This window comes from Macaca nemestrina, chromosome 4 (assembly GCF_043159975.1).
Source record: "Macaca nemestrina isolate mMacNem1 chromosome 4, mMacNem.hap1, whole genome shotgun sequence".
Classification (NCBI taxonomy): Eukaryota; Metazoa; Chordata; class Mammalia; order Primates; family Cercopithecidae; genus Macaca; species Macaca nemestrina.
This window is the reverse complement of record NC_092128.1, coordinates 127,191,229-127,217,652: the sequence shown is the minus strand read 5'-3', so window position 1 is coordinate 127,217,652 and position 26,424 is coordinate 127,191,229. Positions and strand designations below refer to the sequence as shown.

Below are 26,424 nucleotides of genomic sequence, written 5' to 3'. Positions count from 1 at the left end.
CCCAGGAGGCGGAGCTTGCACTAAGCCGAGATCGTGCCACTGCACTCCAGCCCAGGCGACCGAGAGAGACTCCATCTCAAAAAAAAAAAAAAAAAAAAAAAGAATATAAGTAGTCTTTGAAGTTCTTTTGGGACCTACAGTGCTGCAAGCGCATAATGCCAAACGTGGATTTCAAAAGAGGCCCCCCGACGGGGTTTTATTAATTGCAAAATCAGTGCAGCGGTCCCTTGCTTCCCTCACCTACCCTTAGATCCTAAGTGGTGGTGGCGGCAGCGCGGAGCAGCTTCTGAAGGTCCTGGAGCTTAAAGCGGAGGTGCCACGGGGCAGGCTTTGCCGAAAAAGCAAAAGCTCACTCCGCACCGTGCACTTCTCGGAATACAGGCGCTGAGCCCCCGGAGGAGGAGAGGGCTGGTTCTGGGAGCCCCTCCCCTGGGGCGGGGCCAAAGCGTCCTCCCAGCCCGGCTTTGCAGAACAGAGATCTGGTGTCTCCAGTTTACAGAAGCACTTGCAGAACTCATCAGAAGCCACCCTGCTTATCAGCAGATTTCAAGAGAGCGTTCAGTGGAGGCCCTGAGTCTGCACAGTTCACCTCCCTGGGAACTGCTCGCCTGAGCATTGGAGCCGGCGCTGGCCCCCTGCAGCCGAAAGGAGCCCCGGAGGCCCAGGACACAGCGTGAGTCCTGGCTTGTGCTTTCCCTGCACCCAACTTTCTGATTTTGCCGACTTTCCTTTTCCTCTTCCAGGCTTCCTCTCTGAGTCTACATTTCTTCTTAATCGCATAGGCAGATCATTTCCTAGAATCTTCAGGCTTGCTTTTCATTGATTTATGTTTTGGGTAACTTCACTTGTCTAATCTTACAGCAGCCGCATGTTGCCAAACAGCATGAATGAATGATGCAATCCCTTGCACACAGGAGCACCCTCAGTGCAAGACTGGGGCAATCCCCAAACTCAGAGTTGAAGTGTCCGAGTTTGTCTTCTTTCCCATTAGAATTAGAATTTTAAAATAAGTACTTACCAGATACATTGTTATAACGATACAACGTCAAGTTGGGAATTAAATCATGTTTTCATTCATTAAATATATTTACTATATTTTATTTTCTTTTTTAATTTTTTTTTTTTTTTTTTTGACAGAGTCTCATTCTGTTGCCCAGGCTGGAGTACAGTGGCGCGATCTCGGCTCACTCCAACCTCCGCCTACAGGGTTCAAAGGATTCTCCTGCCTCAGCCTCCCGAGTAGATGGGTGTGGGCCACTATGCCCAACTAATTTTTTAATTTTTGTATTTTTAGTAGAGACAGGGTTTCACCATGTTAGCCAGGCTGGTCTCAAACTCCTGGCCTCAAGCGATCCACCTGCCTCTACCTCCCAAAGAGCTCGGATTACAAGCATGACCACTGTACCTGGCCACTATATTTTCTTTATGTATGATTTGCATATTATTACTTTTTAAATATTTGATGACTGATATTGGAATGAGGATCAGGGAGGAAAATAATAAAATCCAAGATTTCTGTATTACAGTGCCAAGTAGGTTTTCAATATCATGACCATAGCCCTGTCACTATCATGTTGGTGAAACAAAGTAGTCAGGACTTTTAAAATTTTCAAATGATTTAATATATGCCTTCCTTTCCTTCCTTCTTTTCTTTCTTTTTTTTTTTTTTAAGAGACAGGGTCTCACTTGGTCACCCAGGCTAGAGTGTAGCGGTGCAATCATAGCTCACTGGAATCTCAAACTCCTGAGCTCAAGTGATCCTCCTGCCTCAGCCTCCCAAGTAGCTGGGACTACAAGTATGCACCACCATGCCTGGCTCATTTATTTTATTTTTTGTAGAGATGGCATTTCACTATGTTGCCCAGGCTGATCTGGAACTCCTGGGCTCAAGCGATCCTCCCTCCTCAGCCTCCCAAAGTGCTGGGATTATAGGTGTGAGTCCCCATGCCCAACCTTTTTTTTTTTTCTTTTTTCTTTTTTGAGATGGAGTCTTGCTCTGTCGCCCAGGCTAGAGTGCAGTGGTGAGATCTTGACTCACCGCAAGCTCTGCCTCCTGGGTTCACACCATTCTCCTGCCTCAGCCTCCCTAGTAGCTGGGACTACAGGTGCCTGGTACCAGGCCTGGCTAATTTTTTTTTGTATTTTTAGTAGAGACGGGGTTTCACCATGTTAGTCAGGATGGTCCCGATCTCCTGACCTTGTGATCCGCCCATCTCGGCCTCCCAAATGGTGCTGGGATTACAGGCGTGAGGCACCACGCCCGGCCTTTTTTATTTTTTAGAAAATCCTTGGACTAGAATTAGGGTTAAAGGGATCCTCAAGGTTGCCTAGAGCAGCCTCCCATGAGAGACTTTTTTAAAACCAGTGTTTTATTGATATATAATTAAATGCAATAAAATGCATTCTTTAAGTGCACATTTTGATGAATTTTGATAAATTTATTCATGCTTGTAATTATCACCACAATAACATTTCCATCACCCATAAGTTTCCTAGGGCCTCTTTCCAGTCAGCCCCTTGTCCCAACTCCTAGCCCTACTGATCTGATCTTTGTCATTATAGCATTTGTATTTTCTAGTGTTTCTTCTTTTTTTTTTTCTTTTTTTTTTTTGAGACCAAGTCTCACTCTGTCACCCAGGCTGGAGTGCAATGGTGCAATCTCAGCTCACTGCAACCTCTGCCTCCTGGGTTCAAGAGATCCTCCTGCCTCAACCTCCTGAGTAGCTGGGACTACAGGCGCCCGCCACCACGCCTGGATAATTTTTTTGTATTTTTAGTAGAGACGGGGTTTTACCACATTGGCCAGGCTGGTCTCAAACTCCTGACCTCGTGATCCACCCACCTTGGCCTCCCAAAGTGCTGAGATTACAGGCATGAGACACCGTGCCCGGCCTCTAGTGTTTCATATAACTGAAACCATACAGTATGTGCTCTTGTGTCTGGCTCCTTTCCATCAGTATAATTATTTATTTGTTTATTTATTTTGAGACAGAATTTTGCTCTTATTGCCCGGGCTGGAGTGCAGTGGCGCAATCTCAGCTCACTGCAACCTCCGCCTTCAGGGTTCACCAATTCTCCTGCCTCAGTCTCCCTGGTAGCTGGGATTACCAGCATGGTGGCCCAGCTAATTTTGTATTTTTAATAGAGACAGGGTTTCACCATGTTGGTCAGGCTGGTTTCAAACTTTTGACATCAGGTGATCCGCCCACCTTGGCCTCCTAATGTGCTGGGATTACAGGCATGAGTCACCGTGCCCGGCCTTGCTGGGTCTTATGGTAAGTATATGTTTATAAGAAACTGCAGGCCCAGTGTGGTGGCTCACAGCTGTCATCTCAACACTTTGGGAGGCCGATGTGGGAGGATCCCTTGAGGCCATGGGTTCAAGGTCAGCCTGGGCAACATAGCGAGACCCTGTTTCTACAAAAAATGAAAAATTAGCAGGGCATAATGGTGTGCATCTGTAGTCCCTGCTACTCGGGAGGCTGAGGCAGGATAATTGCTTAAGCCCAGGGGTTCTAGGATGCAGTAAGCTATGATTGCATGGCTGCATTCCAGCCTGGGCGACAGAGCAAGACCCTATCTCAGAGACACACACACACACACCTGTTGTCTTTGCTCCCTTGTAATTGGGCAAGAGATCCTTTCTCTGATTCATCTTGGAAGGCTGTTGTCTCTGTCCCCCCTCATTATATTTATTGTTTGTTTGTTTATTTATTTATTTATTTATTTATTTATTTTGAGATGGAGTCTCGCTCTATCACCCAGGCTGGAGTGCAGAGGCACGATCTTGGCTCACTGCAGACTCTGCTTCCGGGGTTTATCAAGTAGTTCTCCTGCCTCAGCCTCCCGAGTAGCTGGGACCACAGGCATGTGCCACCATACCTGGCTAAGTTTTTTTTTTTTTTTTTTTTTTTTTGAGACAGAGTCTCTCTCTTGCCCAGGCTGGAGTGAAATGGTATGATCTTGGCTCACTGCAGCCTCTGCCCGCTGGGTTCAAGCGATTCTCCTGCCTCAGCCTTTCAAATAGCTGGGATTACAGGCACACACTGTTACCAGCAGGCTAATTATTGTATTTTTAGTAGAGATGGGGTTTTACCATGTTGGCCAGGCTGTTCTCGAACTCCTGACTTCAAGTGGCCCGTCTGCCTTGGCCTCCCAAAGTATTGGGATTACAGGCATCAACCACCGCACCCGCCCAAGTCTGCTTCTTTGTCTATGCATTTAGTTCTCCCAAGAGATTCTCTTTCCCTCTCCCTTGCCTTTGTACCCTGCTAATCAGGTATATGTGATTTCCTGTCAGACCTGAACCTTGCAGAATTGAAGCCATAGAAAAGAGTATGTTGACTCTACAGTGATTGAAGGGGGTAGGAGTAAAGCATTTCACAGAGGAAGCAGTCTTAGGAAATTTTGCCTCTGACCCGTTTTTGTGCCAGTCGTACCAGGAGAGAGAGTGAAGCCAGACAGCCTCCCTCTTTCCTGTTTTGTGTGTGGACTACGATGTTCATTTCCTCATTCTCTCTTTCTAGGCTCTTGCTCTTGCAGAATCCACAGGTCTTTCTTGAAGAAATCTGTAGTCAGAACTTTGTTCTGCATTTTTATCTAGGGAAGGAACAGGAAGAGAAGAGTGTGGTCTACTAGAAATCTAGCACTGGAGACACGTGAGTCTGATTTGCCTTTTCTTGGTTTTTTTTGCTGTCATTGGAATGTTTTTATGCATTGAACTGTTAAACGTTTGTCTATCTGCTAGCAGTTCACTCTTTTTTGAGACAGAGTCTTGCTCTGTCACCTGGGCTGGAGTGCAGTGGTGCGATCTTGGCTTACTGCAACCTCCACCTCCTGGGTTCAAGTGATTCTCCTGTCTCAGCCTCCTGAGTAGCTGGGATTACAGGTGCGGGCCACCACACCTGATTAATTTTTATATGTTTAGTAGAGACAGGGTTTCGCCATGTCGGCCAGGCTGGTCTTGAACTCCCGACCTCAGGTCATCCATCTGCCTCGGCCTCCCAAAGTGCTGGGATTACAGGCGTGAGCCACCGCGCCCGGCCGGCATTTACTCCTCACCTGAATTTTAAAAATTGATGTCAACTATGTGGCATGCAGAAGATCTCAGCTTCCCAGAATAGCTGGTTATATTACGTATCATTTCAACTTTTATTTTAGCTTCAAGGAGTACATGTGCAGGTTTGTTACATGGGTATATCACATGATGCTGAGGTTTGGGGTATGATTGATCCCCTCACCCAGGGTTTGAGCACGGTACCCAGTAGGTAGTTTCTCAGTCTTTGCCCTCCTTCCGCTGCCTTCTTGTAGTCCTCAGTATCCTTTTTTTTGTTTGTTTTTTGTTTTTACACAGTCTCGCTCTGTCGCCCAGACTGGAACACAATGGTGTGATCTTAGCTCACTGCAACCTCCACCTCCTGGGGTCAAGTGATTCTCCTGCCTCAGCCTCCTGAGTAGCTGGGATTACAGGTGCCCACCACCATGCCTGGCTAATTTTTGTATATTTAGTAGGGACAGGGTTTCACCATGTTGGCCATGCTGGTCTCGAACTCCTGATCTCAAGTGAGTTGCCCGCCTCGGCCTCCCAAAGTGCTGGGATTACAGGTGTGAGCCACTGCACGTGGCCATTACTGTGTTTTTCCCGTCTTTGTATCCACATGTACCCAGTTTAGCTCCCACTTTTAAGTGAGAACATGTGGTATTTGGTTTTCTGTTCCTGCGCTAATTCACTTAGGATAACGGCCTCCAGATGTATCTATGTTGCAGCAAAGGACATGATGTCATTCTTTTTTATGGCTGCGCTGGCTTTTTTTTTTTTTTTTAATCATAAAATATAGCATAAGGCCGGGCATGGTGGCTCACACCTGTAATCCCCGCACTTTAGGAGGCCGAGGTGAGCAGATCACCTGAGGTCAGGAGTTCGAGACTAGCCTGCCCAACATGGTGAAACCCGGTCTGTACCAAAAATACAAAAATTACCTGGGTGTGGTGGCACACACTTCTGATCCCAGCTATTTGGGAGGCTGAGGCGTGAGAATCACTTGAACCCGGGAGGCAGAGAGTGCAGTGAGCCGAAATCACACCACTGCACTCCAGCTTGGGTGACAGAGCAAGACTCCATCTCTAAACAAAAGATAAAATAAAATATAGTGTAAGTGCATGTGCTGAGGATCCCAGCCCTTGTTATAGGGAGTTCCCTGTTTGACTCTCCTCTGATTCAGAAGCTTTTCAAAATCTACTGTGTACTCTTTTTTTTTTTTTTGAGACGGAGTCTCGCTCTGTCGCCCAGGCTGGAGTGCAGTGTGGCACAATCTCGGCTCACTGCAACCTCTGCCTCCCAGGTTCAAGCAATTCTCCTGCCTTAGCCTCCCCAGTAGCTGGAATTGCACGCACGTGCCACCATGCCCGGCTATACTGTGTACTCTTTCAATGCCCGGGAACCTGAACACATTTATCCCTATTACCAAAGCAAATAAGCTTTGTTCTCGCAATTGTGTGCGACCTTCACAACCTCTGTACAGGCTTTTAATTTTTCCTTACACAGGTGAAGGTAAGAGGTCAGTCCTAACAAGGTGAAGGAAGTAAGGTGATCTTAGAAGCCTGTTGAAAGATACAGAGATTGAGAAGTTGGAAAGCGTTTGTTTGGGCGAGGAGCTTTTTTCCTCTTATCCAAAATCAGGCCTCCGAGGCCTGGTCCTGCAGGAAAACTTGCTTTTGTACTTTGGAACTAGGGGCAAGAAGCCCTTGTCAGCAGTGACTTTTTTGTTTTGTTTTGTTTTTAAATCCGTTGGTCCTTTGCTTGCCCCAGATGAAGTAGCTGGGGCCAGCCAGGCAGAAGTTCTGTTCTGAGCTGCAGAAGGCAGTGGTCCGGATGGGGCCTGGGAGCCGCTGTGTCTGAGAATCTGAGAATAGACCTTCCCACCGGCATGTCTTCTACCCCTGGCCCTGCCCTCTCCCTCCCTGTTAGAGCCAAATATGAAGAATCCAGAGTCCATTCTCCGGCAATGATTTTTCTGTGTGTGGAATTCTGATATACATAATTTACTTTGAAGCAACTGACCTTACTCAGCAGATTTTTTTCCTCTATAGCCACGAGAATTTTAAATACACATGGATTGCGAGTCAATCCTGGTAGAGACAATGAAAAGAGGAGGAAATTGGCCAGGCGTGGTGGCTCACACCTGTCATTCCTACACTTTGGGAGGCTGAGGCAGGTGGATCACTTGAGGTCAGGAATTTGAGACTGGCCTGACCAACATGGTGAAACCCTGTCTCTACTAAAAAATACAAAAGAATTAGCCAGGCATGGTGGCAGGCGCCTATAATCCCAGCTACTCGGGAGGCAGGAGAATCGTTTGAACCCAAGAGGCGGAGGTTGCAGTGAGCCGAGATCACATCATTGCACTCCAGCCTGGGCAACAGAGTGAGACCCCATCTCAAAAAAAGTAAAAATAAAAATAAAAAAGGAGGAAATCAGAAGTGTACAGGGAGGTACAGCATTTTGCAGAGCAGGATGGGAAGAGCTAAAAGGAGCTGTGGCCAAGTTTGCTCTGCTGCTCAATCAAGCAGGGAGGGAGTTGATACTCTTGTAATCCAAAAGGTAAAGGCCATCTCCCCTGGCCTGACCATTTCAGGGGCAGAGTTAAGGTCCTAAAATCCAGCTCGCTGTCTTAGGGAGGGTGTGGAAAAAGAATCAGCCTTCCAAGTAAATTCAATGTAAAGTGTGTCTCTAATGTTCTATTTTGGCCAGCACTGTGGCTCATGCTTATAATCCTAGCACTTTGGGAGTCAGGATGGGAGGATCGTTTGAGGCCAGGAATTCAAGACCAGCCTGGGTAACATAGTGAGACCTCATCTCTACAAAAATATTAATAATAATAACTTAGCTGGGTGTGGTGGTGTGTGCCTGTAGTCTCTGCTACTCAGGAGGCTGAGGGGGGAGGATCACTTCAGCCCAAGCTATGATTATACCATTGGCACTCCAGTGTGGGCGACAGAGTGAGACTTTGTCTTGAAAAAAAGCCAAAAATATTCTGTTTTCCCCTTGGGACCACATTACAACCCAGAAGGCAGGTGTCAACAATTCTGAGCTGTATATCAGGCCTAGTGGTCAGCTGGGGATGTGTAAATCAGTTCTAACTTTTAGTGGAGGAAATGTACATTTCCTTTCAAACTCAAGGCTGATGGTCTTGCTTTTTTTCTGAGACGATGTCTCACTCTGTCACCCAAGCTGGAGTGCTGTGGCCTGATCTCGGCTCACTGCACCCTTGAACTCCTGGGCTCAAGCCATCCTCCCGCCTTAGGCTCTTGAGTATCTGGGACCACAGGCATGCACCACCATGCCCCACCAATTTTTCTTTTTCTTTTTTTTTTTTTTTTAAAGAGAAGGAATCTTGCTATGTTCTCAAGAACTGATCTCAAACTCCTGGGTTCAAATGATCCTGCTGGGATTATTACAAGTGTGAGCCACTGTGCCCAGCCAATCTCATTAAAGTGTCATTGGTTGGAAAGAGGTTCAAGTACCTGGTTTGGCTTTTTTTTTTTTTTTTTTCCAGATGGAGTCTTGCTCATGTTGCCCAGGCTAGAGTGCAGTGGTGGGATCTCAGCTCACTGCAACCTCCGCCTCCCGGGTTCAAGCGATTCTCCTGGCTCGGCCTCCTGAGTGGCTGGAATTAGAGGCGCCCGACTAATTTTTGTACTTTTAGTAGAGATGGAGTTTCACCATGTTGGCCAGGCTGGTCTCAAACTTCTGACCTCGTGATTCACCCGCCTTGGCCTCCCAAAGTGCTGGGATTACAGGTGTGAGCCACCGCTCCTGGCCAAAGTCACTGGTTTTTCAAACATGACCAGTAATTATTTGTCTGATCATTTCGACAAGACTGGAAGCCTCTTGAGGATGGCGCCCATGCATTATGCATTCCTCTTTGGGTCTTGTGTCAGGGTTCCTGGGGACTGGCTTTGAGGTTCTGGTGCCCGTCAGTCGTTCTCAGGAGCATTGCCCATTCTTAGTTATTGTGTGTTGCCTCATTTGCCTCATGCATCTTCTTTTTTTTTTTTTTTGGAGACGGAGTTTCACTCTTGTTGCCCAGGCTGGAGTGCAATAGTGCAAGCTCGGCTCACCGCAACCTCTACCTCCCAGGTTCAAGTGATTCTCTTGCCTCAGCCTCCTGAGTAGCTGGGATGACAGGCATGTGGCACCACATCCAGCTAATTTTGTATTTTTAGTAGAGACGGGGTTTCTCCCTGTTGGTCAGGCTGGTCTCGAACTCTCGACCTGAGGTGATCCACCCAGCTCAGCCTCCCAAAGTGCTGGGATTATAGGCATGAGCCGTAGCACCCAGCCTTCTCATGTACCTTCTTAAAAAGTCCTTTAGCTTATCCCATTTATTTTAGCTCCTCTTAAACCATTTGTCTGTTTCTGGCTACCTCTTCACTCACCTATGGTTCATTCTTCATTCTTAGTGGAATTATGCTACAGTAAGTGCTGCGTCTCTGCCGATAGACCTGCTGACTTCAAGGTCTTTACAGCGACCCTGCCTGGTCATGTAGTATGAATTAGCTTGATTCCTGCTGGACCAAAGCCAAATAACTGGTTTCTTTTTATTTTTTATCTTTTTTTTTTTTTTTTTAATAGAGACAGGGTTTCACCATGTTGGCCAGGCTGGTCTCAAACTCCTAGCCTTAAGCAATCCACCTGTCTTGGCCTCCCAAAGTCCTGGGATTACAGGTGTCAGCCACCATGCTGGCCCTTGTTGAGTTTTTTTTTTTGAAATGGAGTCTCGGTCTGTTGCCCAGGCTGCAGTGCAGTGCAGTGGTGCAGTGGTGCGATCTCGGCTCAATGCAGTCTCCACCTCTCTACCTCCCAGGTTCAAGAGATTCTCCTGTATTCAAGTGATTCTCCCGCCTCTGCTTCCCAAGTAGCTTGGATTACAGGTGGCTGCCACCATGCCTGGCTAATTTTTGTATTTTTAGTAGAGATGGGGTTTCACCATGTTGGCCAGGCTGGTCTCGAACTCCTGACCTCAAGTGATCCTCCTGCCTCGGCCTCCCAAAGTGCTGGGATTACAAGTGTGAGCCACTGCAGCCAACCCCTTGTTCAGTTCTTAATAACTGCTTAGGTTCCACTCTATTTAATTCATAAAATATTTAATTCATGAAATATTTAACACCTATTGAGTGCTGGGTGCAGTGATAGAAGATAATTCAACTGGAGTGATTGACTGATTTTCTGGGTTGATGGGGTGGAAATAATGTGGTATAGGGGAGGCCACTTGATCTACACCATGAAGAAGTAGGACTTGCTTCGTGACATGGGGGATATGGTGATTCCAGGCAGAGAAGCAACATTTGAAAGGGTGTAGAGGAATAAAAACACATGACATAGGCTGGGTGCAGTGGCTCATGCCTATAATCCCAGCACTTTGGGAGGCCAAGACAGGCGGATCGCCTGAGGTCAGCAGTTCAAGACCAGCCTGGGCAACATGGTGAAACCCTGTCTCTACTCAAAATACAAAAATTAGCTGGATATGGTGGCATGCACCTGTAGTCTCAACTACTCAGGATGCTGAGGGAGGATAATTGCTTGAACCTGGGAGGGGGAGGTTGCAGTGAGCCGAGATTGTGCCACTGCACTATACTCCAGCCTGCGTGACAGAGCGAGACTCCGTCTCAAAAAAAAAAAAAAAAAAAGTCCTTAGTATTCCTTGAGCCATAAATTGTGTGTTTGACCAGGCGCGATTGCTCACGCCTGTAGTCCCAGCACTTTGGGAGGCCGAGTCGCATGGATCATTTTAGCCCAAAAGTTTGAGACCACTCTGGGCAACATGGCAAAACACCATCTCTACTAAAAATACAAAAAATTAGCCAGACATCGTGCCTGCCTGTAGTCCCAAATGCTCAGGAGGCTGAAGTGGGAGAATCGCTTGAGCCAGGGAGGCAGAGGTTGCAGTGAGCTGAGATTGCACCACTGCACTCCAGCCTTGGTGACAGAGTAAGGCCCTAACTCAAAATTTAAAAAAGTGTGTGTTTGTGTATGTGTGTGCGTGTGCATGTGAATAATGTGTGTGTGTAAAAATGTGTGTGTGTGTATGTATATTTGTGGGGAATGAGGTTGGTAAAATACATAGGCATGGGAGCCAGATCATGAGGACATAAAGTGTGTAATAAAGACATTATGTTAATGGCTGGGTGCAGTGGCTCTGGTAGGGTACAGTGGCTCATGCCTATAATCCCAGCTCTTTGGGAGGCTGAGGCAGGAGGATCACTTGAGGTCAGGAGTTCGAGACCAGACTGGCCAACATGGTGAAACCCCATCTCTACTAAAAATACAAAAATTAGCTGGGCGTGGTGGCATGTGCCTATAATCCCAGCTACTTGGGAGGCTGAGGCAGGAGAATCACTTAAACCTGGGAGGCAGAGGTTGCAGTGAGTCAAGATTGTGCCACTGCACTGCAGTCTGGGTGACAGAGCGAAACTCCTTCTCAGAAAAAAGAAAAAAAGGATTTATTAATAGACACTGAAATTTGAATTTCATTTTTACTTATTATTATTACTTTTAAGACAGGCTCTCATCTCACTCTGTCACCCAGGCTGGAGTGGAATTTCATGGTCGTAGCTCACTGCAGCCTCAAACTCCTGTGCTCAAGCAATCCTTCTGCCTCACCCTCCTGAGTAGCTAGGTCTATAGGCGCGTGCCACTACACCTGGCTAATTATAAAAATACTTTTGTAGAGATGGAGTCTTGGTATGTTGCCCAGATAGGTGTTGAACTCCTGGCTTCAAGTAATCCTCCCACCTCAGCCTCCCACAGTGCTAGGATTACAGGCGTGAGCCACTGTAGCCAGCCTGAAATTTGAATTTCATTAGTTTTTACGTGTCAAAAAATATTCTTCTTCTTTTGATTTTTTTTTCAACCGTTTAACATGTAAAAATCAGCTGGGCATGGTGGCTCACACCTGTAGTCCCAGCTACTCTAGAGGCCAAGATGGAAGGATCACTTGAGCCCAGGAGTTTGAGGCTGCCACGAGCTATGATGGCACCACTGCACTCCAGTCTGGGTGACAGAATGAGATCCTGTCTCAAAAAAAGTAAAGTAAAATAAAATGTAAAAATCGTTCTTACTTGTGAGCCATACAAAACCAGGTGGCAGGGTAGATTTGGCCTACAAGCCATAGTTTGCTGACCCCTGACTTAAAAGATTTTTTTTCCCAGGTCAACTTTAAATGGCATTATTCTGCCAACTGCATTGGTTGGAAATCAGTTGAGCAGTGGGTTGGTCAGCTGCTTTGAGTGTGTTTTTAACCACAGTCTTTTCTAAATATAGATTATTTACATCATCTGTGTAGCCTTGTATTTGACATATTAGTCTCTGATAGGAGGCTGGTCTAGGCAATCTTGAGGATCCCTTTCGCCCTAAGTCTAGTCCAAAGATTTTATAAAAAATAAAGGCCAGGCATGGGGGCTCATGCCTGTAATCCCAGCACTTTGGGAGACCTAGGTGGGAGGATTGCTTGAGTCCAGGAGTTGAAGACCAGTCTGGGCAACATAGCAAGACCCCCATCTCTTCAAAAAAAAATTTTAAAAATTAGCCAAGCATAGTGGCGTGCACCTGTAGTCCCAGCTACTTGGGAGGCTGAGGCAAGAAGATCGCTTGAGCCCTGGAGTTGGAGGCTGCGGTGAGCCATGATTGTACCACTGCACTCCAGCCTGGGTGACAGAGTGAGAACTTGTCTCAAAAAATAAATAAATAAATAAAAATTCGTTTTGGCTCCCTGTCCTCTGCAGTTTCTGTAGCAGTGTGCCTCCCAGAGTTTCTTCCTGTACCTTCACCATTTTCCCCTTCTCCTTCCCAGACTCAAGTCAGGACGTAAAGGTGGTGGTCCTGCAGGCTCTGTCCTTAGCGCTCTTCTCTTCTCCCTCTTTCTATTCTCCCTGGACTTTATTTTTATGATTTTTTATTTTCTTGAGACAGGGTCTCACTCTGTGGCCCCATCCTGGTGTAGTGGTGTGATCTTGGCTCACTGCAATCTCCACCTCCTAGGTTTAAGAGATTCTCCTGCCTCAGCCTCCTGAGTAGCTGGGACTACAGGTGCACGCCATCCTGCCCGGCTAATTTTTATTTTTTTTAGTACAGCTGGGGTTTTGCCATGTTGGCCAGGCTGGTCTTGAACTCCTGGCCTCATGTGATCCTCCCGCCTCAGCCTCCCAGAGTGCTGGGATTACAGGCATGAGCCACTACACCCAGCCTCTCCCTGGACTTTAATCAGATCACGTCTTCAACTAGCACCTCTACATTGGCAATGTTGTGTATGTTAAGCCGTTATATTTAGCTCTGACCTTTCTTCTGAGGCTTAAAGCCTTTCCCAGTATCTGGAAGTTAAAGTCTAAACGCCTTAGCCTGGCCCTAGGACCCGCTTAGTCTGAACTCCTGATGCACTGCCAGGCCCCTGGGCCAAGCCACGGGATAGCTTCCAGCAGGTCATCTGCTTCCTCCTCCTTGTCTTTGCTCATGCTCCTCCCTCTGCCATCACAAGCCTCTCTCCTTGTCTCTACCTCCCTTCCTCACCTCACAGCACTTGCCAAATCGATGCCCTGCCCTTTGACAACCCACTCAGAGGGCCACTTACCCTGTCAGACTCAGCTCAAATACCTGTGCCTCCTTGAGCCGTCTTTTTTTTCCTTTTAGTTAGAGTCAGGGTCTTGCTCTGTTGCCCATACTGGAGTGCAGTGGCACGATCTCAGCTCACTGCAGCTCCACCTCCTGGGTTCAAGTGATTCTCCTGCCTCAGTGTCCCAAGTAGCTGGGATTACAGGCGTGTACTACCACACCCAGCTAATTTTTTGTATTATTATTTTTAGTAGAGACTTGAGCTCTCTATGTTGCCCACACTGGTCTCGAACTCCTGGCCTCAAGCAATCCTCCTCCTGCCTTAGCCTCCCAAAGTGCTGGGATTACAGGGATGAGCCACTGTGTCCAGTCTGAAGCCCTATTTCATCGATAAAGCAAAACATTTTTCCTATATGCCCATAGAGACTTATGCACACCTCTGCTTTAATGCTTGCTTCCTTGCTACAATTAGGTAAAAAAAAAAAATATATATATATATATATATATGTGTGTGTGTGTGTGTGTGTGTATATATATATATATATAACTAAAAGAAAAGAAAGAAGGCTTCAAGGAGGCACAGGTATTTGAGCTACTCAGGAGGCTGAGGCACAAGAATCACTTGAACCCGAGAGGTGGAGGTTACAGTAAGCCAAGATAGTACCACTGCCCTCCAGCCTGGACAACAGAGTAAGACTCCACCAAAAAAAAAAAAGAAGAAAGAAGAAATTGGTGTAGTGTGGGAAGTAAACAAAAAGGAAAAACAAATGAATCCGTGAGTACACTCTTATGTGGCCTGCACTGACTTCGACACAATTTAGATTGGCTTAGTAGGCAAGGTGGGATCTTTTCAGAATTGTATTTGATGTCTTTAAATACATTTATCTTTTAAATACATTTATCTTTTTTTCTTGTAGAAGGAAAATTCTTCCAACAATGGTCTCCCACTCAGAGCTAAGGAACCTGTTCTACTCAGCAGATGCTGTATGTTTTGATGTTGACAGCACCGTCATTAGAGAAGAAGGAATCGATGAGCTAGCCAAAATCTGTGGCGTTGAGGACGCGGTGTCAGAAATGTAGGGATAGCATTTATCCACTTTATGAAATGATAAAGACTTTCTAAAGAGTGACTGTTTTGGATGAAGTGCTAGACCCTGGCTATGGAACATGAGCACTAGGCTTTTTCTTTCATCCCTTAGAGTTTAATTTGACATATTCATTCATTTATATAAATATTTATAGCAAACAAACATGGATAAGACATGTTCTTAGCTTGATCAGGGGAATGACGACCATCACTAACCAAAGAAGGTGGCCTGGGGAGCAGGACCCAGGTGTCCAGTGGCTTTGTGTCATGGTTTAAAGTGTGGCCTTAGTGGTTCCCTGTAAAGGTTCAGAGTCTCCTAGTGGATCCTGGAGCAGAGTCCCTCCCTCCCTCCCTCCCTCCTGCCCTCCCGCCCTGCAGCTGGGCATCTCCCTCTGCAGTCCCAGTCCCCCAGTCATGCACTGTGTCATTTTTTTTTTTTTCCCGAGACGGAGTCTCATTTTGTCGCCCAGGCTGGAGTACAGTGACACAATCTCGGCTCACTGCAACCTTTGCTTCCCGGGTTCCAGCAATTTTCCTGCCTCAGCCTCCCAAGTAGCTGGGATTACAGACGCGTACCCCCAGACCCGTCGAATTTTTGCATGTTTTTTAGTAGAGATGGGGTTTTGCCATGTTGGCCAGGCTGGTCTCAAGCTCCTGGCTTCAGATGATCTGCCCACCTCAGCTTCCCAAAGTGTTTGGAATTATAGGCATGAGTCACTGCACACTGGCCTTTTAATGTTATTTTCTTTTTCTTTCCTTTTTTTTCTGAGATAGTTTCACTCTCGTTGCCCCGGCTGGAGTGCAGTGGCGTGATCTCGGCTCACCGCAACCTCCACCTCCGGGTTCAAGCAATTCTCCTGCCTCTGCCTCCTGAGTAGCTGGGATTACAGGCGTGTGCCACCATGCCCGGCTACTTTTGTATTTTTAGTAGACACGGTGTCTCTCCATGTTGGTCTGGCTAGTCTTGAACTTCCAACCTCAGGTGATCCGCCCGCCTCAGCCTCCCCAAGTGCTGGGATTACAGGCGTGAGCCACTGCGCCCGGCCTGTTAATGTTATATTCAAGCAGTCCTTCGAAAATTTATTCCAAGGCCTTGCTCTCATAGCAGCAAAGCCTGTCTGTTGTACAGTGGGACTCTTGGTAGCATCTTCCTGTTGGTGGATGTTGTGCAGGCCTGGGGCAGTAAGGTATGTTAACCTCGAGGACAGCGAACCTGGCTGGCCTGACTGTTGGGTCTCCCTCCTAGGACACGGCGAGCCATGGGCGGGGCAGTGCCTTTCAAATCTGCTCTCACAGAGCGCTTAGCCCTCATCCAGCCCTCCAGGGAGCAGGTGCAGAGACTCATAGCAGAGCACCCCCCACACCTGACCCCCGGCATAAGGTAAGAGGAGCCCCTGCTCCAGGTGTATTTCAGCACCAGTGTTGGGGGGCACATTCTCCTGAGAGCATCTAACTATTCCTTTAGAGTGCCCTCTGGGTGATTTATTTATTTTCATTTTTATTTTTAAATTTTATTATTATTTTTTAAATTTTTATTTATTTTTTCAAGATGAAGTCTCACTCTGTCACTCAGGCTGGAGTGCAGTGGTGCAATCTCAGCTCACTGCAACTTCTGCCTCCCAGGTTCATGCAATTCTCCTGCCTCAGCCTCCTGAGTAGCTGGGATTATAGGTCCCCGCCACCACACCTGGGTAATTTTTGTATTTTTAGTAGAGATGGGTTTCACCATGTTGGCCATGCTGGTCTTGAACTCTTGACCTCAAGTGATCCGCCTGCCTGGGCCTCCCAAAGTGCTGGGATTATAGCTGTGAGCCACTGCACCCGGCCTATTATTATTTTTTTTAGAGTCAGCGTCTCATTCTGTTGCCCATGTTGGAGTACAGTCATGGCTCACTGCAGCGTTGAACTCCTGGGGTCAAGTGGCCCTTCCACCTTAGCCTCCTTAGTAGTGGGGACTATAGGTGCATGCCACCATGCCCAGCTAATTAAAAAAAAAATTTTTTTTTGAGAGACAGGGTCTTGCTTTGTCACCCAGGCTGGAGTACAGTGGCATGAATACAGCTCACTGTAGCATCAACCTTCTGGGCTCAAGGGATCTTCCTGCTTCAGCTTCCTAAGTAGCTGGGACTACAGATGTAGACCACTATGCCTAATTATTTTTTTAAAATTTTCTGTAGACACAGGGTCTCACTATGTTCACCAGGCTGGTCTTGAACATGTGGGCTCAAATGATCAATTTTCCCACCTCAGCCTCCCAAAATGTTGGAATTATAGGTTTGAACCACTATACCCAGCCTTTAAAATATTTTTTGTAGAGATGGGGTCTTGCTATGTTGCCCAGGCTGTTCTCAAGCTCCTGGCCTCAAGTGATTTTCTACCTCGGCCTCCCAAATTGCTGGATTTAAAGGCGTAGCCTGTGTGGTTCTTTTGGTACTTACACACGGTCTTGTCTGGCTGGTTGTGTGGTCCTGTCTGTTTCTGCCTTTCGTCTTTCTCCACAGAAAACCTAAGTTTTCCTTGTTTGTCCTCATCTTGTGTTTTTCTGGGTCCATGGACAGAGTAGAGTTCTGGAATGGTTTCCTGAAGTAGCCAAACTCTACCCATTGATTTCTAAGTGCATTTAGAAAAACATATATAAGGCTGGGCGTGGTGGCACATGCATGTAATCCCAGCATTTTGGGAGGCTGAAGCGGGCAGATCACCTGAGGTCAGGAGTTCAAGACCAGCCTGGCCAACATGGTGAATCCCCGTCTCTACTAAAAATGCAAAAAAAGTTGGTCAGGCGTGGTGGCTCGCACTTCAGCACTTGGGGAGGCCGAGGCGGGCGGACCACAAGGTCAAGAGATGGAGACCATCCTGGCCAACATGGTGAAACCCTGTGTCTATTTAAAATACAAAAATTAGCTGGACATGGTGGCTGTGTCTGTTGTCCCAGCTACTTGGGAGGCTGACACAAGAGAATCGCTTGAATCTGGTAGGCGGAGGTTGCAGTGAGCCGAGATCGCGCCACTGTACTCCAGCCTGGTGACAGAGCGAGACTCCATCTCAAAAAATAAAATAAAATAAAATAAAGTAGCTGGGTGTGGTGGCGGGTGCCTGTAATCCCAGTTACCCTTGAGGCTGAGGGAGGATAATTGCTGGAACCCTGGAGGCAGAGGATGCTGTAAGCCGAGATCACACCACTGCACTGCAGCCTGGGCAACAGAGCGAGACTCCATCTCAAAAAGAAAAAGAAAAACATATATAAAACATTAACTCCCCAGGCAATATACCTTGTCAAATATACCTCAGGCAAATGCATTCAGGAGAATAAAATATATCTTAGTTCCCTCTTCATGTTTCCTTTTTTTTTTTTCTTTTTGTATTAGTGTTTGGTATTTTGTATATTATTTTTGCAGGGAGCTGGTAAGTCGCCTACAGGAGCGAAATGTTCAGGTTTTCCTAATATCTGGTGGCTTTAGGAGTATTGTAGAGCATGTTGCTTCAAAGCTCAATATCCCAGGAACCAATGTATTTGCCAATAGGCTGAAATTCTACTTTAACGGTAAGACGTTAATGGTAACATATTCCCTTTCTTAGCAGTTCTATTATTCAGTATTCTGGGTAATGTCTGTTGGAATGAAACTTAAACAGTCACATCAGAGTTAAATATTGAGATGAATGGTCCTCTTAATTGATGTCTTTTGCCCTTTGGTACCCTTTGCTCAGCAAAATAGACTTAGGTCATCACCTGTCCTAGCTTTATTATCTATAACATCACCTGTCTACATAAATGTCTGCATTTCATGAAACATTAATTCCTACATCGCCCCTATGACTTACTTTGCTGTATGTTATATTTCAACTTTATGGGAGCTTCTGTGCATTTGAAGCAATTTAGACTCAAGAAGGAGACTTGGCTGGGCATGGTGGCTCACGCCTGTAATCCCAGCACTTTGGGAGCCTGAGGCGGGAGGATCACTTGAGGTCAGGAGTTCAAGACCAGCCTGGCCAACACAGTGAAACCCCAAGTCTGCTTAAAAAAAAATACAAAAATTAGCTGGGCGTGGTGGCACATGTCTGTAGTCCCAGCTACTTAGGAGGCTGAGGCAGGAGAATCACATGAAGCTGCGTGAGCTGAGATCATGCCACTTCACTCCAGCCTGGGTGACAGAGTGAGACTCTGTCTTAAAAGCAAGAAAAAAAAAAAAAAGACAACAAGACAGAGACTTTAAAAGGGAGACTTTTGTTAACGGATTACTGAACTACAGCCCTTGGGGAAGCCTCCTGTCCCCTCTCTGGTCCATAGCGTTGCTACAGTTGTTATATTATCTCAGATCTCCAGTTATATCAAGGGGTGACTGAGAGTGATTTTTTTTTTTTTTTTTTTTTGAGACAGAGTCTCACTCTGTTGCTCCAGCTGGAGTACAGTGGCTCGATCTAGGCTCACTGTGACCTCTGCCACCTGGGTTCAAGCGATTCTCCTGCCTCGGCCTCCTGAGTAGCTGGGATTACAGGTGCCCACCACCACATCTGGCTAATTTTTGTATTTTTTTTAGTAGAGTCGGGGTTTCACCATGTTTGTCAGGCTGGTCTCAAACTCCTGGCCTCAGATGATCCACCTGCCTCGGCCTCCCAAAGTATTGGGATTGCAGGCATGAGCCACCGCATGTTAATAGAACATTCTTGAGTGGTCTAGAGATAGAGATCATTGAAAAAAGAAGTCAAGAATGAGTGTGGTAATTACTGTAACAACAGAAATAATTGATCAAAAATAAGCTGGAATTTCCTCTTGGGTGACATAATATATTAACATTTTAAATTTAATATATTAAGACTGGGTGCGGAGGCTCACGCCTGTAATCCCAGAACTTTGGGAGGCCGAGGCAGGCTGATCATCTGTGGTCAGGAGTTCGAGACCAGCCTGGCCAACATGGCAAAACCCCATCTCTACTAAAAACACAAAACTTAGCCAGCATGGTGGCATGCACCTGTAATCCCAGCTACTTGGGAGGCTGAGACACGAGAATGGTTTGAACCTGGGAGGCGGATATTGCAGTAAGCGGAGATCAGGCCATTGCACTCCAGCCTGGGCAACAGAGTGAGACTCTGTCTCAAAAATAAATAAATTATTAATTAATTTGATATATTACTATTGTATGGTGTTCTGCTACCTCAACAAAGTTTGAGAATTACTGGAAGCTTGAAGGATACAACAAATTCACCCCTAGGTATTTATGACCTAATAGAGGTCATCTCTACAATTGATATTTGTAATTTAAAAGCAAAGGTTGGCTGGGTGTGGTGGCTCACACCTGTAATCCCAGCACTTTAGGAGGCCGAGGCAGGAGAATCACATGAGCCTAGGAGTTCCAGACCAACCTGGGCAACATGCCAAGACCCCATTTCTATAATCATAATCATAATCATAAAAGGAGAAAAAGTAAAGCTTGTTTATTCCCAGGAACAGGTGTGGAGCTCCAGGCTGTGCGACTTTACCCAGGGCCATTTTTAGCCTTCTCAGTGACATTTAAGTGAAGATCTCATCTATGCAGAAAGCTGTCACTGGTAAGATACTTCTGTGGGTCTTTAACCTTGTTTTTATTGCTCTTTTAAGGTGAATATGCAGGTTTTGATGAGACACAGCCAACAGCTGAATCTGGTGGAAAAGGAAAAGTGATTAAACTTTTAAAGGAAAAATTTCATTTTAAGAAAATAATCATGATTGGAGATGGTGCCACAGACATGGAAGCCTGTCCTCCTGCTGTATGTATTAAGGATGCTAATATTTTTGCAGGTTGTACTTTTGTTTTTTTAATATATTTATTTATTATTTCTTTATTTTTTTTTTGAGACGGAGTTTCGCCCTTTGTTGCCCAGGTTGGAGTGCAGTGGCATGATCTCAGCTCACTGCAATATCTGCCTCCCAGTTCAAACCATTCTGGTATCTCAGCCTCCCAAGTAGCTGGGATTGCAGGCACACGCCACCATGCTGGCTAAGTTTTGTATTTTTAGTAGAGACGGGGTTTCGTCACATTGGTCTCGAACTCCTGACCTTGTAATCTGCCTGCCTTGGCCTCCCAAAGTGCTGGGATTACAGGCATGAGCCACCACACCCAGCCCTGGTTTTATTTATTTTTTGAGACGGGGTCTCGCTGTATCACCTAGGCCAGAGTGCAGTGGCGCGATCTCAGCTCCCAGACTCAAGCAATCTTACCATCTCAGCCTCCTGAGTAGTTGGGACTGCATACCACCACACCTATCTAACTGGTGGTGCATACCACCACACCTATCTAATTTTGTTTAGTTTTTGTAGAGATGAGGTCTCACTATGTTGCCCAGCCTAATTTTAAACTCCTGGCTCAAGTGATCCTCCTACCTTTGCCTGCTAGAGTGCTGGGATTATAGGTGTGAGCCAACATGCCCAGCCGGGTATTTTATTTCTAAGCATTTTAAAATCAATGCAGGAAACAAATGCTATATAGCAGGTGTCATAAATATCAAATGTGTCAATTTCACATAGGGCATAGCCTTTATCATGTTATTCTAACGTAAGAAAAACTACACCAAAAATATAGTGTAGCCAGGCGCAGTGGCTCACACCTGTAATCCCAGCACTTTGAGAGGCCAAGGTGGGCAGATCACCTGAGGCCAGGAGTTTGAGACCTGCCTAGGCAACATGGTGAAACCCCATCTCTACAAAAAATACAAAATAATTAGCTGGGAGTGGTGATGGGTGCCTATCATTGCAGCTACTCAGGAGGCTGAGGCATGAGAATCACTCAAACCCAGAAGGTGGAGGTTACAGTGAGCTAAGATCGCATCACTACACTCCAACCTGGGTAACAGAACAAGACTCCATCTCAAAAAAAAAAAAAAAAAAAATATATATATATATATATATATGTGCTGAAGTTTTTACCACCTAGTTTCCTGAGATCTAAAAATAGGGATTGTCTAAAAAATAAAAATTAAAAAAAGATAGTCTTTGTAAATGATGAATGAAAAGAGGCTAAAAGGAACCTTTTTGACTGGATGCGAAGGTAACTCATGCCTGTAATCCCAGCACTTTTGGAGGCAGAGACAGCCGGATCACCTATGGTCAGGAGTTTGAGACCAGCCTGACCAGCATGGTGAAGCCCTGTTTCTACTAAAAATACAAAAGTTATCCAGGTGTGGTAGCAGGCGCCTGTAATCCCAGCTACTCGGGGGGCTGAGGCAGGAGAATCACTTGAACCCAGGAGGCGGGAAGTTGCAGTGAACTGAGATCGCACCACTGCACTCTAGCCTGGGCATGACAGAGCAAGACTCCATCTCAAAAACAAAAGGTTCCAGCCAGGCTGGTCTCGAACTCCCGACCTCAGGTGATCTGCCTGCCTTGGCCTCCCAAAGTGCTGGGATTACAGGCATGAGCCACCGTGCCTAGCCTTTGAATCTTTTTGTTTTTCTTTTTTTTTTCTTTGACAGAGTCTCACTCTGTCACCCAGGCTGGAGTGCAATGGTGCGATCTCAGCTCACTGCAACCTCTGCCTCCCAGGTTCAAGCAATTCACTTGCCTCCACCTCCCAAGCAGCTGGGATTACAGGTGCCCGCCATCACGCCCAGCTAATTTTTTGTATTTTTAGTAGAGGCAGGGTTTTGCTATGTTGGCCAGGCTGGTCTCGAACTCCTGACCTCAGGTGATCCACCCACCTCAGCCTCCCAAAGTGCTACGATTACAGGCATGAGCCACCACACTGGCTGCTTTTGAATTGTTAGCTTAGATAATTTATAGCCAGTGTTGGGGTTGGCTAAGCAATGAACATTGGACTAGTTTAAGGAGAAATACTTAAAAGTAAAATGAAGAGTTTTCTCAGGGAGCTCCTAATCCCATTTTCAAGAAATGACAAAATGAGCCAGGAGCGGTGGCTCACGCCTGTGATCCCAGCATTTTGGGAGGCTGAGGCGGGAGGATTGCTTAAGCACAGAGGTTCAAGACCAGCTGAGCAATATGGCAAAACTCCATCTCTATATAAATTAGCCTGGGATTGTGGTACAAATGTCATCCCAGCTACTCAGAAGCTGAGGCAGGAGGATCACTTGAGCCCAGAAGTTCAAGGCTACAGTGAGCCATGACTGTGCCACTGCACTCCAGCCTGGGTGACAGGGTGAGACCCTGTCTCAAAAAACCAAAAAGGAATGACAAAATTGGTTGAGTGCAGAAGTACATACCTGTAATCCCAGCACGAGGAGTTTGAGAGCAGCCTGGCAACATAGCAAGACCCTACAGAAAATTTAAAAAGTAGCCAGGAGAGGTGGTGCACACCTGGAGTCTCAGCTACTTGGGAGGCTGAGGCACGAGAATCACTTGAACTCAGGAGGCAGAGGTTGCAGTGAGCCGAGATTGCGCCACTGCACTCCAGCCTGGGTGACAGAGCGAGACTGTCTTTTTTTTTTTTTTTAGAACGGAGTCTCGCTCTGTCGCCCAGACTGGAGTGCAGTGGCGCAATCTCGGCTCACTGCAAGCTCTGCCTCCTGGGTTCACACCGTTCTCCTGCCTCAGCCTCCTGAGTAGCTGGGACTACAGGCGCCGCCACCACGCCTGACTAATTTTTTTGTATTTTCAGTAGAGATGGGGTTTCACTGTGTTAGCCAAGATCTCAATCTCCTGACCTCATGATCCACCCACCTCAGCCTACCAAAGTTCTGGGACTACAAGCGTGAGCCATGGCGCCTGGTCAGGCCATTCATAAAGTGGTGCGTTAATTTGCCCACAGTCCACAGTTCACATTGCAGCCAACAGCAAAGCCAAACGCCAGCCGTGCCTGGATCTCCCTGCTTACCACATTCATCCTTATCTTACATACATTTCCTTCACTATGTGAGGACAAGAACACTTTTGACCTAATCAACGCACATGTTCTCGGTTCAAAGTAAAACACATAATAAATAACCCCCGCCAAGATGCTCACTTCCTTGTGAGTCTGTGTGTTAAAAGCAATTTTCTTCAAATCTAACTCCTGTGAATGTTATACTTCTGTTTATTCTAAAACTCCCTAATTAGAGACTTCCCAGTATCTTGCAATTCCTCAACAAGTCACAGGGAGCCCAGGAATAAATTATTCAAAAATAATTAGCAAAAGGCTTTACCTTGTTTTATCATTCAGTTGGTGATCTTTTCCAATTTAATTAGTCTCACTGATATAGAAAACATTCTTAGAAGAGGCTTCTTTGGGTTAAGAACAAGACTTTTTCTAGCTGTTCTACAGAAGAAGTAGGAGGATGAGGAGGAGAAGGAAGGAGGAGAAGGAGAAGGAAGAAAAAGAAAAAGAAACAAGGCCCATTTGAGGAAACTTTTAGCCATGAGTAGAACACAGCCAAGGAAAACTTTCTCTTTTATATAAGAAATATATTTTGGCCAGGCGCAGTGGCTCCTGCCTGTAATCCGAGCACTTTGGGAGGCCAAGGTGGGCAGATCACCTGAGGTCAGGAGTTCAAGACCAGCCTGGCCAACATGGTGAAACCCTGTCTCTACGAAAAATACAAAAATTAGCTGGCATGGTGGTGGGTGCCTGTAATCGCAGCTACTTGGGAGGCTGAGGCAGAATTGCTTGAACCTGGGAGGTGGAGGTTGTGCCATTGCACTGCAGCCTGGGTGACACAGCAAGACTCCATCTCAAAAAAGAAAAAAAGAAATACATTTCACGAAAGCACATTTAATGCAGGCAGATTTTGAGCATCAGAGAAATTGGTCTGGATGAAGTCCAGAGACACAGCGTTGCTTTGGTTACAAGAATGGTTTGGAATCCCAGCTCTACCGCTTTAATAACTGCCTGCACCTAGCAAGGTACCTAACCCCTCAGTATTTTCTCCATAAAATGGGGATGGCAGTAGTACAGTGGTCTATGCCTCAGAGGTTTTGAGGAGAATCAGTTACATGGTGGTGGGCACATAATTAGTGCTCAATAAATGCTGTAGCTATTATCTTCATTCTTGTCTCTGTGGGTGAAAGAAAAATGCAACACTGGATCAAATTCTTCCAGAAGCTGGCCGGGTGTGGTGACTCACACCTCTAATCCCAGAACTCTGGGGGGCCAAAGGGGGTAGATCACAAGGTCAGGAGTTCAAGACCAGCCTGGCCAGCATGGTGAAACCCTGTCTCTACTAAAAATACAAAAATTAACTGGGCATGTTGATGGGCACCTGTAATCTCGCTACTGAGGAGGCTGAGGCCAGTGAATTGCTTGAACCCGGGAGGCACATGTTGCAGTGAGCTGAGATCACGCCACTCACTGCATTCCAGCCTGGGCGATAGGGAGAGACCCCATCTCAAGAAAAGCAAAACATATAAAAAATTTTTTTAAATGTAGATTTTTGGACTTTGTTTTATACATGATTCCCACCAGCAGAAAGACCTAAGAATGTGTACTTTTATCGAGCCCTCCAGTGACCTTTATGATCAGGCAAACCCAGGTAATAACATTGATTGGAGGATTGGTGAGTGCATATTTTCCAGGTTAAAATGATATTGGACATAGAGCAGTGGTTCTCAAATTTTAATGTGCTTAAGAATCACCAGGAAAGTTGTTAAAAATTAGATATCCAAGGCCAGGCGCGGTGGCTCAAGCCTGTAATCCCAGCACTTGGGGAGGCCGAGATGGGCAGATCACGAGGTCAGGAGATCAAGACCATCCTGACTAACCCGGTGAAACCCCATCTCTACTAAAAAATACAAAAAACTAGCCAGGCGAGGTGGCGGGCGCCTGTAGTCCCAGCTACTCGGGAGGCTGAGGCAGGAGAATGGGGTAAACCCAGGAGGCGGAGCTGAGATCCGGCCACTGCACTCCAGGCTGGGCGACAGAGCGAGACTCCGTCTCAAAAAAAAAAATTAGATATCCAGAGATTTAGACATCCAGAGATTTAGATTCAGAGCTCTGGGAGACAATAAAAAATGTGCATTTTTAACCAGTTTCCTCTCTCCAGGGTAAATCATTCAGAGACACTTGTCTTCATCCATTCTGTGCTGCTATAACAGGTAATTTATAATGAACAGAAATTTATTTGGCTCTGGGTTCTGGAGGTTGATGAAGTCCAAGTAGAGGGGCTACATCTGGTGAGGGCCTTCTTGCTGTGTTGGACAATGGCAGAAAGTATCACATGGTGAGAGAGAGCAGAAAGGGGACTGAGCTCATCCTTCATAAAGAACTCACTCCCACAATAACGGCATTCATCCATTCCTGAAGGCACAGTCTTCGTGACCCAATCACCTCTTAAAGGTGGCACCTGTCAACATTGTTGCATTGGGGATTAGGTTTCCAACACATGAACTTTGGGGGATACATTCAAGCCATAGCTTTCTGCCCCTGACCACCCAAATTCATGTCCTGCTCATGTGCAAAATACATTTGTTCTATAGCTCCAATAGCTCCAAAAGTCTTAACTTGTTTCAGGAGGACCAACTCAAAAGTTTAAAGTTGAGTCTCATCTAAATCAGGTACGGGTGAGAACCAGGGCACGATTCATCCTGAGGCAAATCTTCCTCCAGCTGTGAGCATTTGAAATTAAAAAAAAAAAAAAAAGTGATGTGCTTCCAAAGTACAATGGTAGGACAGATATAGGGTAGATGTTTTCTTTTCTTTCTTTTCTTTTTTTTTTTTTTTTTTTTTTTGAGATGGAGTTTCGCTCTTGTTGCCCAGGCTGGAGTGCAATGATGCGATCTCGGCTCACTGCAACCTCCACTTCCCAGGTTCAAGCGACTCTCCTGCCTCACCCT

At 46.2% G+C, this 26,424-nt stretch overlaps 1 protein-coding gene across 6 annotated transcripts in view; it reads left to right on the top strand.

The window, feature by feature from the left end:
- The first annotated feature begins 353 nt into the window (after positions 1 to 353).
- LOC105466297 (phosphoserine phosphatase-like) overlaps positions 354 to 26,424 on the top strand; it is a 35,461-nt gene continuing 9,390 nt past the window's right edge. The window contains exons 1-7 of one of the 6 annotated variants that reach the window (XM_071095224.1): positions 354 to 673; positions 4,527 to 4,658; positions 14,524 to 14,682; positions 15,940 to 16,074; positions 18,092 to 18,237; positions 20,290 to 20,438; positions 25,635 to 25,686. In XM_071095224.1, the coding sequence (XP_070951325.1) occupies positions 14,543 to 14,682; positions 15,940 to 16,074; positions 18,092 to 18,237; positions 20,290 to 20,438; positions 25,635 to 25,686 (622 nt within the window). In that variant the 5' untranslated portion in view covers positions 354 to 673; positions 4,527 to 4,658; positions 14,524 to 14,542. Of the gene's footprint in view, positions 674 to 4,526; positions 4,659 to 14,173; positions 14,382 to 14,523; positions 14,683 to 15,939; positions 16,075 to 18,091; positions 18,238 to 20,289; positions 20,439 to 20,526; positions 20,653 to 25,634; positions 25,687 to 26,424 lie in introns of those variants that run through there. The other 5 variants (XM_071095225.1, XM_071095222.1, XM_071095223.1 and 2 more) reach the window with 5 other exon arrangements.